At 40.0% G+C, this 18,111-nt stretch overlaps 1 protein-coding gene across 1 annotated transcript; it reads left to right on the top strand.

The window, feature by feature from the left end:
* The first annotated feature begins 14,220 nt into the window (after positions 1 to 14,220).
* LOC306759476 (transcription factor JunD-like) lies at positions 14,221 to 15,436 on the top strand. Its single transcript, XM_079245145.1, has one exon. The coding sequence runs from the start codon at positions 14,391 to 14,393 to the stop codon at positions 15,210 to 15,212; it is 822 nt and encodes a 273-aa protein (XP_079101271.1). The 5' UTR covers positions 14,221 to 14,390; the 3' UTR covers positions 15,213 to 15,436.
* The last annotated feature ends 2,675 nt before the right edge of the window (positions 15,437 to 18,111 follow it).

The following is an 18,111-nucleotide window of genomic DNA, read 5'->3' as shown; positions in this document are numbered from 1 at the left end:
CTTAAATCAATGTGAAAAGACCAAATGGTTCTGGGTTTGATCCCTATGGCATTCTTATACATTGTAATAAAACTGGAAATATAAGCCCACCTCATTGTACTTGTACAAAAAAAAAATTACAAAAAGAGCAAAAAAGATTTTCTTCTCTGTCCATATTTGCACGTAATATCTGTGACATAGTTTATACAAGTGGTTACGATAACCAGATTAGCATTCTATGGACTGTCAACAAAATCTGGGGGCTCAACGGAAACCGACATGACAAACGGAAATGATCACATCAAATATTTATAACCAGTACCTTCTTGCTGTGGGATAGCAGGATCAACCACTGAGCCACTGCACCAAGCAGCAGCAGTTAAGTTTCTGTTCGGATGTGGCAGTTCAACCCTGTTGTTCTCCCACGTTCTCTTCAAAGCCTTTGTCTATCTTCTAACACAATCAAGACCTGTAATCACACACACACAAACATTCACACACACACACACAAACATGCACACAGGTGTATATAAAAAACAGATGCAGGAGCCTGTGGCTGTCATATTAAATTTGATGTTGGTAGCCTTCGTGAAAATATGTGGACAGTGTAGAAAACCAAGTACTCTGTGTTGGTAGGACTCTTATCAGTTATTCCATCCAGTATCATTTGCATTTTTTCAGTTTCACATTGGAAGTGGAAATTCGATGGAAACCTTTACCTAATATTTATGAGACACTTTGCTTCACTAGCAACAAACTTTCACTCAGTATGGGGTCAGACAGACAAGTTTGGTATAAACGGGGATGGCGGGTTTTTTTAAAAAAAAAGAAAAAAGTATTTTAATAATATTATTGATTACATAGGACTGTTAAAGCATTGTAGCAGCTAAGAGTCTTCTCTCAAATGTAAACTTTTAGCTGATAAAACGAAGAGAATACGATGCATTCATTTGAATTAAAAATGGGAAATCTACGTATTGACAGAGAAATAAAAGAAAATCTTGAAAGATGCGTTGAAGTGGGCTGAACTCAATAATGAAAACAACTAAGTTTATAAATATGGGATAATGTGACAGTATGAACTACCCAAAAACTATAAAATAGATACTGTAAGAGTAACATTTACGTATTGGAAAGGAATATTAATCAGACACTGCATGCCTTTGTTTTTCTACAAAAGCTACGGTACAACCATGAGAGGGTGTAGGCCTGAGGTTTTGTGGTTTAGAATCTGAAATTGTCAAGTGTGTATTTGTGTGTGTACATGTGTGCTTTGTGAAAACCAGCAGTGCACGCACTCACATATATTTCTGTCACATACGGGTTTTCTACATCCTCTGTCAGAGTGGAACTTCACCCACACTTTGAAACTACGTCATGAAGCCCAGTGGAGAAGCTTAGTGGGACTCACAAACCAACACACCTATTTTCAATGGGACTGTTAACCAGTTCATTTACTGCTGAATATATAGTGCAATGCAAACAATCAATAAAAAAAGGCCAACTGAACTTAAAATAGCACTCCCTTTTCTTTAACTATGATCTCGTTTTCTTTAAAGATGAAAGAAACTGAAGTGGTTAACTATACAGAGCTTTAAAAACAAATGAAAGAAGGTTGAATCCCACGGCCTTGTCGCTGTATGAACATTTGCATTTCATCAGCATTTTTTGGAAAGTTGTAAAAGCCATGACCCAATTTGGAAATCTGCATCTGCAATCGTTTTCGGATCACCACTGTTGCATTTTGGAGCCATGCAAACTTCTGAGGTTTGATCTTTTTTTAAATATAATTTAAATTTGCTTTTATTACATACAAAATACCCCGCAACCCTTCATTGGATTAAGTGGTTATGATAATGAATGAATGATTTGTAAAAAATACAACATGGACTTACACCACAACCGTTAAGGGAATCTCCCACCAGATCCATGGTTAAGTGCTCTCCTGAGGCACCACCTTTGGGTAGTCTGTTCTTTCAGAACATCTGGAACAGTGTACTGTTTACCATGAGAGAATGCCTCACTTACAATGGATTCAAGATTCAATTTAAATCAAATCAACATTATGTTCATTCGAACTTGCAGGTTTCCTGATGTGTGATGCCTGTTTTCTACCATGTTCCAGTATCATCTAAAAGCTGCGCTTCGTTAACAAGAGGTGCTTTAACCATGTAAATAACTGTTTCATCTTCATTATAATCACATTTTCTCTATTTTTGAGCTGCATAACAACCTGCCCATGCCCCGGTGTTGTCTTTCCCTGTAAATATTGCATTGTGTAAAATGTCGTTTACTGTCTAAACTTATGTACTTTTATTTATGTCATCATTGCCCAGATACAACAGTTGAAATTAACTCTAGAGCTAAAACTTGCACATTCACAGTAATGTTCATCAATAAATATTGTCCTTTTTGAATAAACTAATAAAATAAATTAATAAATTTGGCAGAGAACTTACTGGTACTACACTTGCAGTTTGTCGAATGTTTCCTTTTTTATTACAACACTGTAACAATCAATGGAAAATTAACATTTCTAAACATAAAATTATGGCTGCAAAGGTATAACATCTAAGATGAGATTTTAGTTGTAATTTTAGAAGAATTGCCCAAACAGCATCATAACTTTTGAATGGTAAGTATCTGTTGAACTACCCTTTAAAACTTCCTCCAAGATATTTATCTGGGACATCTCATAAGTGTCCAGGGTGTCCCAATTATGTGCTTAAAGGCCACTGTCCTGGAGGTTTTAGATGTTCCTCCTGCAGCACAGTCATCTTGCCCGGGCAGCACTCAACAACAAGCTATATAGGATGACCATGTTACGTGCATCATCAAACTTGTCATCCCTGTTATCTCCAGGTGGTTCTAAGTAGCTGAAGTGGAGATCTGCCTAGCCTGGGATCTATTGGCTGGTTCGAAATTCAGATGCACCAATCAGCATCAAAGATCACCCTTTAAAAGAGCAGCACCTGGAGGCCATCAGGCTCTTCCTTCTTTTGCTTGTGTCTGTTAATGGCATGGTGGAACAGGTATGTGGGGGGGCATGAGGACCAGGTAAGTTGGGGCGCCCTTTACATTTCCACATGTAGAAAACAATGTATAGACACACTAGGGCTAGAGGCTGTTGCCACCCCTTGTAAATGTTTTGGCCAATCTGGTTTTTAGATCAGTTAGATAGGAGTTTATTTGGTTTTCATTTTGGTTTACAGATACAGTCTGAGTTAGGCCTCGTTTTGTTTTATTGTTTTCTTTGATTTTGGCACAGCCTAAATGTCCCATCCTCTCCCACAGGTTCCACAATCCTGCCATATCCAAGACCTGTAAATAAACGTGTCAACCCTCTATATTGGTCTTGTCTTCCTCTGTGGTTGTCGGGTTGCACCCCTCCCAGGGGCCGTAACAAGTGGGGGCTCGTCCGGGATACTTTTTCCGTGGAGCTGTTGACAACCATAGAGTGGACAGGTCATATTACTGATGAATCGGTCATCTGAATATTTTCAACAATGGTTTTTGTCTTACAGGAATTTATTGACCATCCCAGTTTGGAGAAGATTGAGGCATGCCGCAAGGATGATTTGTTGTGTATTGCAGCGCATTTTGATATTTCTGTGCCCGAACATGGCCTCAAAAGGGAAATTAAGGAGGCACTCTTACTAAACCTTTTAGAATTAAAGGTTTTGGTAGATGCCACACCTCCTGATTTTGGGGTTTTTTCTGACCGTGTTTCTTCACCCAAAGAACCTGATTCTCCTGTGGTGGAGAGCAAAGATGCTCCCCAGGCCATTACTCCAGGAAACCCGCTGGAGCTCAAAGCCAATCCTGGAACTTTGCCCCGTTTTGAGCCTGTGTCTCCTGAACTCCATAGTTCTAGCATGGATGCCAGGCTCCAGGTTCGTCTGGCTCGCCTCCGGTTAGAGGCTGAGGAAAAGGCAAAAGAGCGTAAAGCTGAATTTGACCTAAGACTGCAAATTCGCAGATTGGAAATAGAAGCTGAAAAAGAAATTAAATTAAAACAGCTTGATGTAGAAGCCATGAAACTTTCCTTAGCAAAAGCATCAGTTCAAAGCAGTCCAGACTCTGCATCTCTAAACTCCTCACAGGTGTTACCTGAGAAAAGAGGATTTGATGTCAGTAGAAATATTGCCTTGGTGCCAACCTTTCGTGAGACAGAGGTTGACTCTTACTTCAGTGCCTTTGAAAGGATCGCTACGGCACTAGACTGGCCCAAGGATATGTGGTCAATCTTGCTTCAATGTAAGTTAGTCGGTAAAGCACAGGAAGTTGTGTCCTCTCTTTCTGTTGCAGAGAGTTTACAGTATAAAACTCTCAAGGAGTCCATTTTGCGTGCCTATGAACTTGTGCCAGAGGCTTATAGGCAAAAGTTCAGGAACCATAGAAAGTCTGGAAACCAAACATTTGTAGAGTTTGCAAGAGAGAAAAGCGTTCTTTTTGACAAATGGTGTTCTGCTAGTGATGTTAAATGTGATTTTGAATCACTTCGTCAGTTAATCCTTTTGGAGGATTTTAAGAGTGCATTGCCAGAAAAGATGGTGGTCTTTTTAAATGAGCAAAAGGTGACTTCATTGTCAAAGGCAGCTATAATGGCTGATGAGTTTATATTGACCCATAAAAATGTGTTTTTGCCTTCTCACTCTGATAAGATGTCTGTGTCACGTTCCGTGAGACCAGAATCCAGACTTTCTCCTGTGGAAAAGGCCAAGGGTCCTCCATCTCCCCCTCGTGAGGCACGTGAGTGCTTCTATTGTCATAAAAGGGGCCATGTCATTGCAGATTGTCTTGCTTTAAGGCGTAAATCGGCTTCTTCCACTGCGCTGCAGCCAAAAGGCATGGGTTTGATTGAGAGCGTAAGTCTGCCAGGCCTGGAGCAAACTCAACATGATTCCTGTTTTAAGCCCTTCATTTCACAGGGATTTGTCTCGTTAGATGGGGATCCAATCCGTCAGCAGCTTGTGACCATACTCAGAGACACAGGGGGCTCGCAGTCCATTATTCGGAATGGTATTTTACCATTATCCCAGACATCTTCCTGTAACTCGAGTGCAGTTGTTCAGGGTATTGGGATGAAATGTGTTTCTGCTCCCTTGCATCATATTCACATACGGTCAGCCCTCGTTAGTGGCTTTTATAAAGTTGCTGTTCTTCCTGTCTTGCCAATTAAAGGTGTGGACCTTATTTTGGGTAATGATCTAGCAGGTGGAGTGGTTGTGCCTGTCCCAGAGGTGTTGGACAAACCCATCTTGAGCTCAGAGTCTGAAAGACCACAGACCTTTCCTGTGATTTTTCCAGCTTGCGTGGTTACAAGAGCTCAGACCAAGAAATATGGTCTTGATCTGTCTGACTCATTTCTGGTCGCGCATGATCCCGAAACAGACAGGCCTGACAGCCAGCCTGAGGTAAAGTCTGGGAATGTAACTGCATCTCCTAGTTCAGGGATTGTTAATCTTCCAGCTTCGAGAGGAGAGTTTCTTGAAGCCCAAAACAAGGATGCATCTCTTTCAAAATGCTATGCTTCTGTTCTTTCTCGGGCTGAAGCTAAAGACCAAAGCGTGGCTTATATCCTTGATGATGGTTTGTTGATGCGACGCTGGGCTGGTGGGGACCCAAAGGATGAGTGGGCTGCCGTTTATCAGGTTGTTGTGCCCAAGGTTTTCCGTTCTCAGGTGCTTACTTTGGCTCATGACCATCCTTGGTCAGGACACATGGGGATCACAAAAACTTATGATAGAATCCTCAAACATTTCTTCTGGCCAGGTCTCAAATCAGATGTTGCTTATCATTGCCGCTCTTGCCATATCTGCCAAGTAGCAGGCAAACCAAATCAAGCAATTCCTCCGGCTCCTCTCTCTCCCATACCAGTGATGGGTGAACCATTTGAGAGGGTGATTGTTGACTGTGTGGGACCATTGCCTAAAACCAGATCGGGAAATCAATTCTTATTAACCATCATGTGTGTTTCTACTAGGTTTCCAGAAGCTGTCCCACTAAGGAAAATAACAGCACCTGTCATCACCAAGGCTCTGGTAAAGTTTTTCTCAACATTTGGTATTCCAAAAGTTATCCAAACAGACCAAGGGACAAATTTTACATCAAAAATCTTTGCTCAAGTTCTTAAAACACTAGGCGTTAATCATGTTACTTCCAGTTCTTACCATCCTGAGAGTCAAGGGGCTTTAGAGAGATTTCATCAGACCTTGAAATCCATGTTGTGCAAGCACTGTCAGTCCTCTGAGAAGGACTGGGATGACAGTATTCCATTCTTACTGTTTGCTGCACGTGAGGCAGTTCAAGAATCACTCGGCTTTAGTCCAGCAGAACTTGTTTTTGGACATGACGTTAGGGGTCCATTGAAGATTCTTAAAGAGCAGCTATTTGTACCGGAGAAGACTGTGACAAATATTCCTGAGTATGTTGTTAAAATGAGAGAACAACTTCAAAAAGCTTGTTCTCTGGCAAAACATGCTCTGGCCTCTTCCCAGCTAAAAATGAAGAAATGCTATGATAAAAAAGCAGTTGCCCGATCATTTCAGGCAGGTGATAACGTTTTAGTCCTTTTACCTGTCCTCGGCTCTGCACTGTCAACAAAATTTTCTGGTCCGTACATTGTTGAGAAGAAACTCAGTGAGACCAACTATGTGATTCAAACTCCTGACCGCAGACGAAAAAGTAGGATTTGTCACATTAACATGATGAAACTTTACTGCTCACGAGAATCTACTGAGGCGGCGCCCAGAGCAGATGTTGCTGAAACCATCTCTCCTGTAGCATCCATATCAGTAGTGGATGATCAAGGCGACAGCTTGATGATGTGCAAAGCTCTGCCACATGGAGTCAGGCTTCATAATACAGAGATCTTATCTGATATTTCTCAGTATTTGTCCCATCTCCCTGTTGGCCAGAAAGAGGATGTCATGAAACTCATCTCAGACTTCCCAAATCTCTTTCGTGATGTACCCTCCCAAACCAATGTTGTGTGTCATGATATTACTCTGTCAAATCCAAAACCTATCAAACAGCATGCATATAGGGTAAGCCCAGCAAAACGGGAACTGATTAAAAAGGAAGTGGACTATCTTGTTGAAAACGGATTGGCATTTCAGAGCGTTAGTCCTTGGAGTTCTCCTTATTTGTTGGACACAAAATCAGATGGTAGTCCAAGATTTTGTACTGATTTTCGGAAGGTGAATGCTATTACGGTACCAGATGCACATCCATTACCTCTCATTGATGATTGTATCGATGAAATTGGTCCAGCAACATATATCAGTAAACTTGACATGCTAAAAGGTTATTGGCAAGTGCCACTAACTGCCAAAGCCTCAGAAATCTCTGCTTTTGTGACTCCTGACCATTTTCTCCAATATACAGTTATGCCATTTGGCTTATGTAATGCTCCTGCAACCTTTCAGAGGCTTGTTAATAAGGTACTTGGTGACGTACCAAATTGCAGAGCATACTTGGACGACATTGTGGTGTATTCTGACAGCTGGGCCAACCATATTTCTGTCTTAAGAGAAGTTTTTGTACGCCTTTCGGCTGCTTCTCTAACATTGAACCTCGCAAAATGCGAGTTTGGAAAAGGTACTATTCTCTATCTTGGCCAGCAAGTGGGTGGAGGACGTGTGTGTCCTGCAGATGTTAAGATATCGACTATTACTGCCTTTCCTGTCCCTAAAAGCAGAAGAGAACTTCGGCGTTTCTTTGGGATGGCTGGATACTACCGCAGATTCTGTAGAAACTTTTCATCTGTAGCTTCTCCACTGACTGCTTTGACTAGCCCGTCCAAGCCTTTCGTTTGGTCAGACGAGTGTAAAAAGTCATTTGACAGTCTCAAGGCTATGCTTTGTTGTTCCCCTATTTTGTCTGCCCCAAACTTTGCATTGCCATTTAAGCTTGAAGTTGATGCCAGTGCTGTTGGGGCTGGAGCTGTCCTCCTGCAGGAGGATGAGTGTGGAATAGACCACCCAGTGAGCTACTTTTCAAGAAAGTTCAATAACCATCAACTGAAATATTCCACTATCGAAAAAGAGGCTCTTGCATTGCTGTTAGCTTTGCAACATTTTGAAGTTTATGTGGGATCCAGTGTTAAACCTGTTGAGGTTTACACAGATCACAACCCTCTGGTGTTCCTCTCAAGGATGTTCAACCATAATCACCGCCTTATGCGTTGGGCTTTGTTCATTCAGGACTACAATCTACAGATCCACCACAAAAAGGGTTCGGATAATGTTCTTGCTGATGCTTTGTCGCGTGCGCTGTAGGTAGGTAGGCGATTTTATAGTACCAAACAATGTTGTTTGGTCTTGTATGGGTGGGGGTGTTACGTGCATCATCAAACTTGTCATCCCTGTTATCTCCAGGTGGTTCTAAGTAGCTGAAGTGGAGATCTGCCTAGCCTGGGATCTATTGGCTGGTTCGAAATTCAGATGCACCAATCAGCATCAAAGATCACCCTTTAAAAGAGCAGCACCTGGAGGTCATCAGGCTCTTCCTTCTTTTGCTTGTGTCTGTTAATGGCATGGTGGAACAGGTATGTGGGGGGGCATGAGGACCAGGTAAGTTGGGGCGCCCTTTACATTTCCACATGTAGAAAACAATGTATAGACACACTAGGGCTAGAGGCTGTTGCCACCCCTTGTAAATGTTTTGGCCAATCTGGTTTTTAGATCAGTTAGATAGGAGTTTATTTGGTTTTCATTTTGGTTTACAGATACAGTCTGAGTTAGGCCTCGTTTTGTTTTATTGTTTTCTTTGATTTTGGCACAGCCTAAATGTCCCATCCTCTCCCACAGGTTCCACAATCCTGCCATATCCAAGACCTGTAAATAAACGTGTCAACCCTCTATATTGGTCTTGTCTTCCTCTGTGGTTGTCGGGTTGCACCCCTCCCAGGGGCCGTAACAACCATTTAAATTAATCTGGGTTTGTTGAAGCAAGGAAACATCTATAACTTGTTGGACAGTGTTGGACTTCTCTGTCATTTACTCATATTTGCCACCATACCAACTGGAAAAAAACTATAAAAAAAAAAACCCCAATGTACACTATGGTCAAGTTTAAGTTTATTTATAGGGGATCATTTAAATAACAAAAGTTAGTCAAAGTTAATCAAAATTTACAGCTCACAGTAAAGAAACCAACAAACGATCAACAAAAAGATAAAGAAAGGTAACGTTCTTTTGCACTTTCCTTTTTTGAGATGTAGACAAGTAAAGAAGATTAAAGTTTCAGTGTTGTGTTATGATTCAAAACCAGATTAGAAATTTTCATGTATGCCATGGGTGTTTGAATATATCTGGAGTTGATTAAACACTGTCATGGTTTCTTGGTTCTTGCTTAAGTTCTTTTATTTCTATTCTGGTTTGTTCTTGGGAATCTCTAAAAAGTCATAAAAGCAAGTGATAGATGTTCATTTAAGACCCTCAGTGCTCCCAGCTGCTCTGGTTTCCTGCATCATGGTTTGTGCAGAAACCACATATCAGTCACATGTTGCAGGATAATAAGCATTTCCATTGGGCACAGTTGAAGCTGAATCATTCTGAAAAATGCCAAGCATTTCTGTCAGCTCATGTTTAAACAGGTAACCCCTCCCCACAGTCACTGATGACAATTACTGTTTAAGACTTTAGTGTACTCATAACCTCATGTTGACTCATGGCCAAAAACATTTAGCAGGAATGTGACACACTGTTATACTTGTTTTATGCTATGAGGGGAACATTTCTGTCATGTGTCACAATATTTTGTGAGGTGACTTGAAAAAACAGCCCCCTGTCATCAGAAAACGTAAAAGTAAGTTTGTTAGTTGGTCTGAAACGCAGCAGCGTAACAATGCATGATGATTAACAGTTAGATGGCAACATACCTCCAGGCTGTTTGCTTTCTGTCATGACAGCAAAGGAATCACAACACATGAATGGTAAAAATTAGTCATTACCATGAACATTTTGTACAATTTGCAGGTCAGGGCAGGTGAACAGAAAGAAAGTGGAGAGGAGTCATGCATGAATGTTGCTGGACTCAACGCCTCCTTCCTCCTTATTAACACTGGGAAGACATGCAAGGTGGATGTTCTTCTGTAGGGACACGTATGAGCACCGTCGCTGAGATAAAGAACATTTACATGTGGTTATAAAATAAATGCGTGTGCTTAAGTCATCTATATTTTCAAAGCTCAGAGATGTTGTAAAATGTTGTTTTTTGTGCCGAATTTACATCAGTGTTGGAGGAGACGAGCTTGACTTAAACCCAACTCAGTACTGAAGTTTTGTAAGTTCACATTACTTATGAAGCAGTTCAAAGTTCAGGTCCCACAGATTAAAAATAAACCAGGTCATGCTTATAATTCACCACTAGAAATGATTAACTATGTTTACAGTCCTAAAATGAAAGTAGTTTATCCTTCGGTTTTTATGACCTTCTCTGAATTCCCCCAATATAATATGCAACATGGAGAGCTGTGAAATACTGGAACATGGACTCTCTGGCCAGCGCAACAAATGTATGAATCTACATTTCAACATTCATGTGTTTCATTACTAACAATAAAAAGCCTTAAATTCTACATGAATTAAAGTATATTAGCCAACATAGGCCCAGGGCTTGACAATTCAGTGGCACTATTAACTCTTTAAGACCTGACCCATGAAAAAAATGGTAAGGAAAAGTCACATTTTCTTTTGTATTTGAGATCGTTATTTGGCCCTTTAACAAAATGCAAAAAACTAGCACATTTTTTAGAGACATTAACCATTTATTACCATCTGATATGTCAAGATTCTTACACTGTTATCTTCTGCTTTCTAGTGTCAAAGTCATACCGAATGTCTCAGAAACTGTATGTATAAAATATGTCCCGTTGTGCTATTACAAGTTAAGAGCTCATCAATGAAGAAATGCTCTTTCAAAACATCCCGTATATAACATATCATAGAAAGAAAGAAAACAGACCTAAGTGTGTCTAAATCAGATGTAGAAGCACAGCATCAGATAAAATGCTTAACAGGATGACTCGGATGAGGACAGTCTCTCAATACAAATGTTTCTGATTATTAGATATCTTTTAAATCCTTAATTTGTTTGTTCTGCCATGCCTTGTGCTGTGGGAGTGTTGTGTAGTTCTACACATCTATTAGACATTTATGCCTATGACCCGAGGTCAAGTCATGGTGAGTTACTTGGCTTCCGCTGGAGAGGAAATCCTTCGACTCCTTACGGGCACAGTTTAACATGACGCATTCAGTGTTGACAAGAGCTTTGTCCACACATTGCCGGACACAGAAAAAGATACAACCGGCCGTTAAGGGTAGAGTAGGAGATTCTGGAAAAATGGCAGTTTAATTGACAGACATATCACCATCCAATTGTTCAGTAAATGCAAGTTAAAACTATTGTATGGTGTTTTTTCAGTCCTGTCGGTTCCACAGGTATCCAAATATTTGTATTTTTGTGTCAGAGTGTTTAATTAATTGGCTGTATTTGATTAAATGCTGTTCTTTTTCTGTAAAACGTTAGGCTGGTGTGCAGCAAAAGTAGTGTAATATAACTATTTAGTTCAACTTGTGAATACACAAAGATTTTGTTGGTTTACATTCTCAGTATGTTTAAGTTGGGTCAGAAAAGGGAATTCCAATTCTGGCAGACCAAGAAATACTTTAATGGGATTAAAATCAATATAAAAGTACCCATAATACTTCTGAAAAAGATACCAAAACCTTTCTATTTTTTGTGTTGAGAGTCATAATTTTCACAGAATAACAGCTTAATACAGTCTCCAGGCTTCCATGTTTGGCATACAAAAGGCATGGAGCATGATCATTACCAAAAGAAATATATGTTACATGGTGATTTTGTTGGGACTAAATCTACTGTAAGAAGGAGAAAAGCTTCATGGTGCACATAACTATCTTTTTCTGCTACTTCTAAATACATTTTGCTCATATTTCCTGTTGTTTTTCAGGCCAAGGAAAAGGAAAATAGGTTTTGTGATTATTGTGAAAAGGATTGAACATCCTTTCCCAGCTACCGCCTGCAGGTTCAGCACCCCACTCTCTCTACATTGAAATACAGCTTTTAGACAAAAACATATCTCCCCTGTTGGGGAGGGATGAACACACACACACACACACACACACACACACACACACCACCTCCATTTCCGCCACAGCATTAAAGGATGTGACATCACAGAGTTTACCATGTGATCCACCCGCACAAAGCTTTGTAGTGATGGATAGGGCCTACCTGTGATGCACAAGCACCCTCTCTGTAACCCATTACATGCTAGAGAACCAGCAATAAATACAACAGGTGCCATTTTCATTTTTTTTTAAATTATCATCATAATCATTATCATTATTATTTGCTAATCTTTGCTTAAAGATTTTTAAAAAAGTCAGACAAAAACGATTAAGTGATGTCTTTTCTTAATGTTCAGCATGCTTCACTTATTTATCAGCATACAAATTAAATGCTCCTAGAGCATATCTAAAGATGATTCCCATTGGTTTAAAGATGACACTTGTAAACAAACAAGACATTTAAAGACCTGTACTGACAATTAATGAGATTGTATAAACACAAGTCTAACAGACAGGGAAGAAGAGTCTGAAACATCCTAACAAATGGTGAACCAAACACAGAGTTTCCTTTCATTGTAAAAAAAAAAAAAGAAAAAAAAAAAGAAGACATTTTTTCTTTATTGACCTCAAAACGTAAAATAGAAGAAATCCACTTAAAAGCAGCCACCAGAAAGCGAAATTGAAAAGTCTACATGGCAAATTATAACTCTTGAATCAAAACGCACATGTTGCACTTATATGTTCATCTTATTTGTATGAAGGCCCAGATCAAAACCAAAACTGTGGCACTGTTTTCTAACCTGAGGAAATGTTGAAACCAAACCAGTTCCAGATTCAATTCCCCAAATACAGATGTCCAGGAAGACAAGTGTCTTGTCTGATGGTTTAAAAGAGAAGTGAGCAGTCTCAAGCCAGAATTGTAGAAAATTAGTTTATTTTTTATTCAAGATTATAAAAACATTATGTTTAGTATTACATGAGTTGTTGAAAACTAATCAATACTCATCAGCTACTACCTCACAGTTTCCAGTTTATCCCTCTTCTCCATAGCAACAGACCATCCAAAGATTGCATATTTAGAAAAATTATAAACTCTGCAGAATTTTTAAAGTTCATCAAACAGCGCACTAATTCTGCAAATAATGCAATTTTTCAATGTGATATAGTTAAATCTCATACAGACTGTTATTATTTCTATAGCTGTTGTGTTTGACCACCATCCAGTCAGTTGTTGAAAAAACACTGGCTCATCTTGTAAAAGGAGAAAAAGGAAATATCTAAATAAGGCACGACTACATTCCCATCTCTTATCATATGTGAGATGGTCATAACTTGAAAACTACACTAAACCTGTGACCTATGCAACTTTAGCATCTTTACTAATATTTAGCTTTGTTTGCCTGTTTTGTTAAAAACAAGAATAAAGTGGAAAAACATAGCTACACATCCCTCATAGAAACATTACAGTCTCTGATTTAGTGATAGTTTACCACTGAGTCTGTCTTGGATTGATTTCTGTTTTTTGTTTTTTTAAGGACATAATGCTACAGCTTATCTCAGTTTACATTTGGTTTGACAGACAAAATGCAAAACACTACACGGGATTTCAAATATCATGTAAACATAAACAAGTTACCTGATATTATTCAGATCCATAGCTATAAAAAAAAATTACTAAACTATGTAAACATATGCTACAACTTATGTAACAATGGCAAAGGCTGATACTGCTTCAACTTCAACAGAAACAGGAATAAAACTTAAAAACTTCCATTAACTTAATTGTATTTTTTTTAAAATAATATTTGCTTATTAAATAAGCAAAGATGTTTAAAGTGTATATTATGCCAACTCGAAAGAACCACTTTTAACCTTTTCAGAATAGGTTATTATATTAGCACTGCCGCAGTAAAAATAATTTAAGTACAAGACACATTGATTGCCATTGCGTTTTGATTTAAACTGGTTACAGAAAAAGGTACAAAGTGAGACCTCCTGTCTACTCCCACCTCTCTGCTACGTATGCATATTCAAACTACGTTAGCGAGAACGTAATTTTTGCCCAATGCGCGCGCTGTAACGTGACATAATGGAACGTGCCAGCGTCGTGAAAATCTCGAGGCGACGCGCGTGAGCGAACAGACTGAATTCAGCTGGAGAGCGAGGCGCTGTCTTTTATCTCTGTAGATTAAAACACACGTTTAGCAGCAGATATTTCACGCTGCTGTTTAGTTCCGGGAGGTAATGGACAAGACACCTCTCTGAGGGAGTGTCAAGCAGCCCGACTTATTGCTTTATTTTACGGAGATAATGATGAAGAAGGATATCAACTTAAACCTGGCGGACGACGCAGACCTCAAACCGCATCTCCGCGACGCAGAGAGCATCCTCAGTTCGCCGGACTTGGGGTTGCTGAAGCTGGCCTCTCCGGAGCTGGAAAGGCTAATCATCCAGTCCAACGGAATGGTGACCACCACGCCCACTAGCTCCCAGTTCCTCTATCCGAAGACGGTGACGGACGAGCAGGAGTTCGCCGAGGGCTTCGTAAAGGCGTTGGAGGACTTACATAAGCAGAACCAGCTGAACGGAACCAGTCAGACGAACAGCAGCTTGGACCTTGGTGCTAACATCGCTCCGGTCACCGTGCAGCTGGACCTACCGGTGTACACAAACCTGAACAGTTACGGTAGTGGGCCACTGGGAACCACAGTAAACTACACCACGGACACGGTCCCTTTCCCGCCTCCCCCGTCACATCATCTGGGGGCAGCCCCGCCGCAGCCGGAGCTTTCTCGGGTTCAGCCGCTGAAGGAAGAGCCTCAGACGGTCCCCGACGTCCAGAGCTTCGGCGAGAGTCCGCCGCTGTCTCCCATCGACATGGACACACAGGAGCGCATCAAAGCCGAGAGGAAGAGGCTCAGAAACCGGATTGCAGCCTCCAAGTGTCGGAGGCGCAAACTGGAGCGGATCTCCAGGTTGGAGGACAAGGTCAAAACGCTGAAAAGTCAAAACACCGACCTCGCCTCGACGGCTTGCCTGCTGAGAGAGCAGGTAGCCCAGCTGAAGCAGAAAGTCCTCACCCACGTCAACAGCGGCTGCCAGATGCTGCCACACGAAGTCCAAGTGCACTAATGTGGGGGGGTTCAGACCTCCAGTTGGGCTACTGACCAGCATATAAGCTTCATGGACTTGTTGATGTTGGTTTTTCTACATGTAGTGTAGCCCCAGATGTGTGCCATTTTACGTAGGGATGAATGCCAGGCCACGTAGGCCAAACCGGGTTCCTACTATTCGCTTTTCTAACTTCTCATCTAAGATAATTAAAATATAAACATATGTGGTAGAACATCATTAAAATTCGGATACTGAGACACCTGTACTGTTGTCAGCCTACAGTACATTTAGAAAAAAAAAGACATGTTCCTAAAACGGGTTACATAATCTGGATTTCCAGACAATTAAATCACCAATTTGTTCATTTAAATAGGCTAGAATTATTCACAAAGCTGTGGAAATCCTGTTTCTACTTCCTATATGTATTTACTTTTGAAGAAAAAGACACATTCCTCTGTTCCAATCTTATAATTCAAGTCACAATATCAATATTTCCTCTGAATAAATTGTTGACTGTCTACATACAGACTCAAAGTTGGACCAGATAGAATATATTTCTCCAAAAAAAAAATTTATGACATGTATGTTGAACATTTTGAGGATTTGGCTGTAAGGGGGAAACATACATTTAATTTGTGAGAGGCTGATATACATATATAACTTATCTACTCTGTATTTCTTTCTGAAACAAGTTGCATGTTGTTGACAAACGCGAATGTTGCTCTCAGCTGAGTGTCAGGGTGCAAGTTAATCGGTGTTGATTATCTTCAACTTTTACTTCTATGTATTTGTCTTTTTTACTTAACTGTGTCCCTGTTTTCACTGCGTTCTTGTTTTAAATGTGAAGATTCATAACCTTTGTTTTGCACTGACTGTTGCCATCACCTCTAGCCTACAGTCATTTGGCTTTACGCCCTTGTGTTTTGAATTAAAAGCTGCTCGGCAATAAACACTGTTTCCTCTACTTTTGGCCGTAGTCATGTTTATTGGCACGTTGATTTCCAGATTTCAATCCAGATGTTTGAGGTAAAAAGATGAGTCAGTACCACAAGGATGAGATTCTTCCTCCAAAATGTCATTTTAAGGGAAAACAACGTATTAAAAATAAATGAATAACAAATGCACCATTTTTACAAGTACAACTGAGTTTGTTCCTTCCATGAAGCCAGAATTTGTGAATGTTGTGTAATTCTTCTGACCCTTTCATTTCTCCTCTCTGGAGTCGGTTAGCAGTCTGCATATCATCATCATCATGGGGTCTTGCTCCCTCTGCTGGGTAAACTAAGCACCACAAATAAGCTAATACAACTTCTTTTTATGACACAGAAACATAAGGTTGCATAACAGAATCTAAAATCAGCATAAGACAAAAAAAAAAGGACTTTTATCAAAAACTCCTGGTTTATAAGACTAAATATATGTAAAGATATCAAAGCTTCCCAGTGGAGGAATGTAGGCGTATAATCAGCCTCGGCTGAAAACTGAGAATGTTTAATGTTTCCACTTATTTCACATCACTGCTTCCATGGTGGAGGGGTTCGTGGTTGTCGCACAGGAAGACGAGCAAGATGAAGACAGCTTTAGTCACGCAATGCTTGTCATGTTCTGCTGGGTAGAATATGATAGACACAAGCTACGTTGTATCTTAAGTTAACTTGTTGTGACAGATGCTCATGGTGTGAACTGATGTTTCGTTCAGCGACTATTCAAACACAAAGTTTTTGACCACAATTTATTGAAAAAAAAAAAAAGGCAAGTGAAATGAGCAAAGAAAGAAAAAGTATATTTAACATATTTAGAAAATGTTCTTCAGTGCAGAATGAAATGTTGGAATCTGGGAATGAGTCAAGCAAAAACATTAAAAAACCCACTATCAGTTCCTTAAACTGTAGGACCATCTGCCTGTCATTCACAGAAAAATAACCAATGCTAAATACACATTTATCTTTAGAAATTTAAAGAACATTTCACTCATATTCAATAATAAAAGATACTTGAACAGCAAGATTTGCAAATTGCTGTTATGTTGGCGTGGAGGTGAGGACCCAAATGCAGGAAACAGGAGCCAGAGATGCAGAAAAAAAAAGACATTTTTAATCCCCAAAAACAAAACCGAATTTATGCAGACACAGCATGTTAACACAACTAAACCGATGCAAACACAATGGACCAGCGATGGGGAAAAGAAAACGTTGGAATGTGGGAATGAGTCAAGCAAAAACATTTTTAAAAAAAACTGTATGTGTGTGTAAAACGATGACATCATGAAGATGGTGGAACCATCCAAGCAGCTGTCCATCCTTGTGGCTTTTGTTTTGTACATTTTGCAACAACTGGAGCCAGTTCCAAGCAGACAACCATGCAGTATCACAATTAGGGAAATTTAGAATTTATATTGAATCTAACAAGTCTATTTTTTGGTGTTAGAGTTAACGAGAGCACCCAGAAGACTTCTGACAGATGTTGCTCTTCCCGTCAGCGAGCTGTTTGAGGCCACAGTGCTGAATGTATCTGATGATGAACAGGTTTTAATCTCAGCTGTGCATTTGGATGCTAAAGAAGAAGCAAAAATCACAATTTTTCCTTCTACACCTTCAAAAAAACACAGTCAAGTGATTGTTAGCAATTTTTTTTCTTTATTGTTTTACCACAAAGTACAGATAAAAACATCCACAGCATATTCTCTTACCTTAATGGCCCAAACTGAAAGGATTTGGAAAGGCAGTGATACGAGAACGGACAAAGAAACACGTTTCTGCGTGCGAGTTGAAGATCTACAGTCGGCAAACTCGAACAAACTGGATGGCATTTGTTTTGTGTACTATACTGTAGAGTGTATTGCTTTATAACGGAGTGACACATTCATTCACAAGCAGGCCTAGAAATGAATGCGGATACAGTACAACATGGCGGCTCT

The sequence above is a fragment of the Telmatherina bonti genome, assembly GCF_933228915.1.
Source record: "Telmatherina bonti genome assembly, chromosome: 8".
Lineage (NCBI taxonomy): Eukaryota > Metazoa > Chordata > Actinopteri > Atheriniformes > Telmatherinidae > Telmatherina > Telmatherina bonti.
Note: the sequence above shows the minus strand (reverse complement) of the source record. Positions and strands in the feature narration are given on the sequence as shown.

Coding starts and splice junctions, on each gene's coding strand:
- LOC306759476 (XM_079245145.1), top strand. CDS start 14,391: ATGATGAAGAAGGATATCAACTTAAACCTGGCGGACGACGCAGACCTC.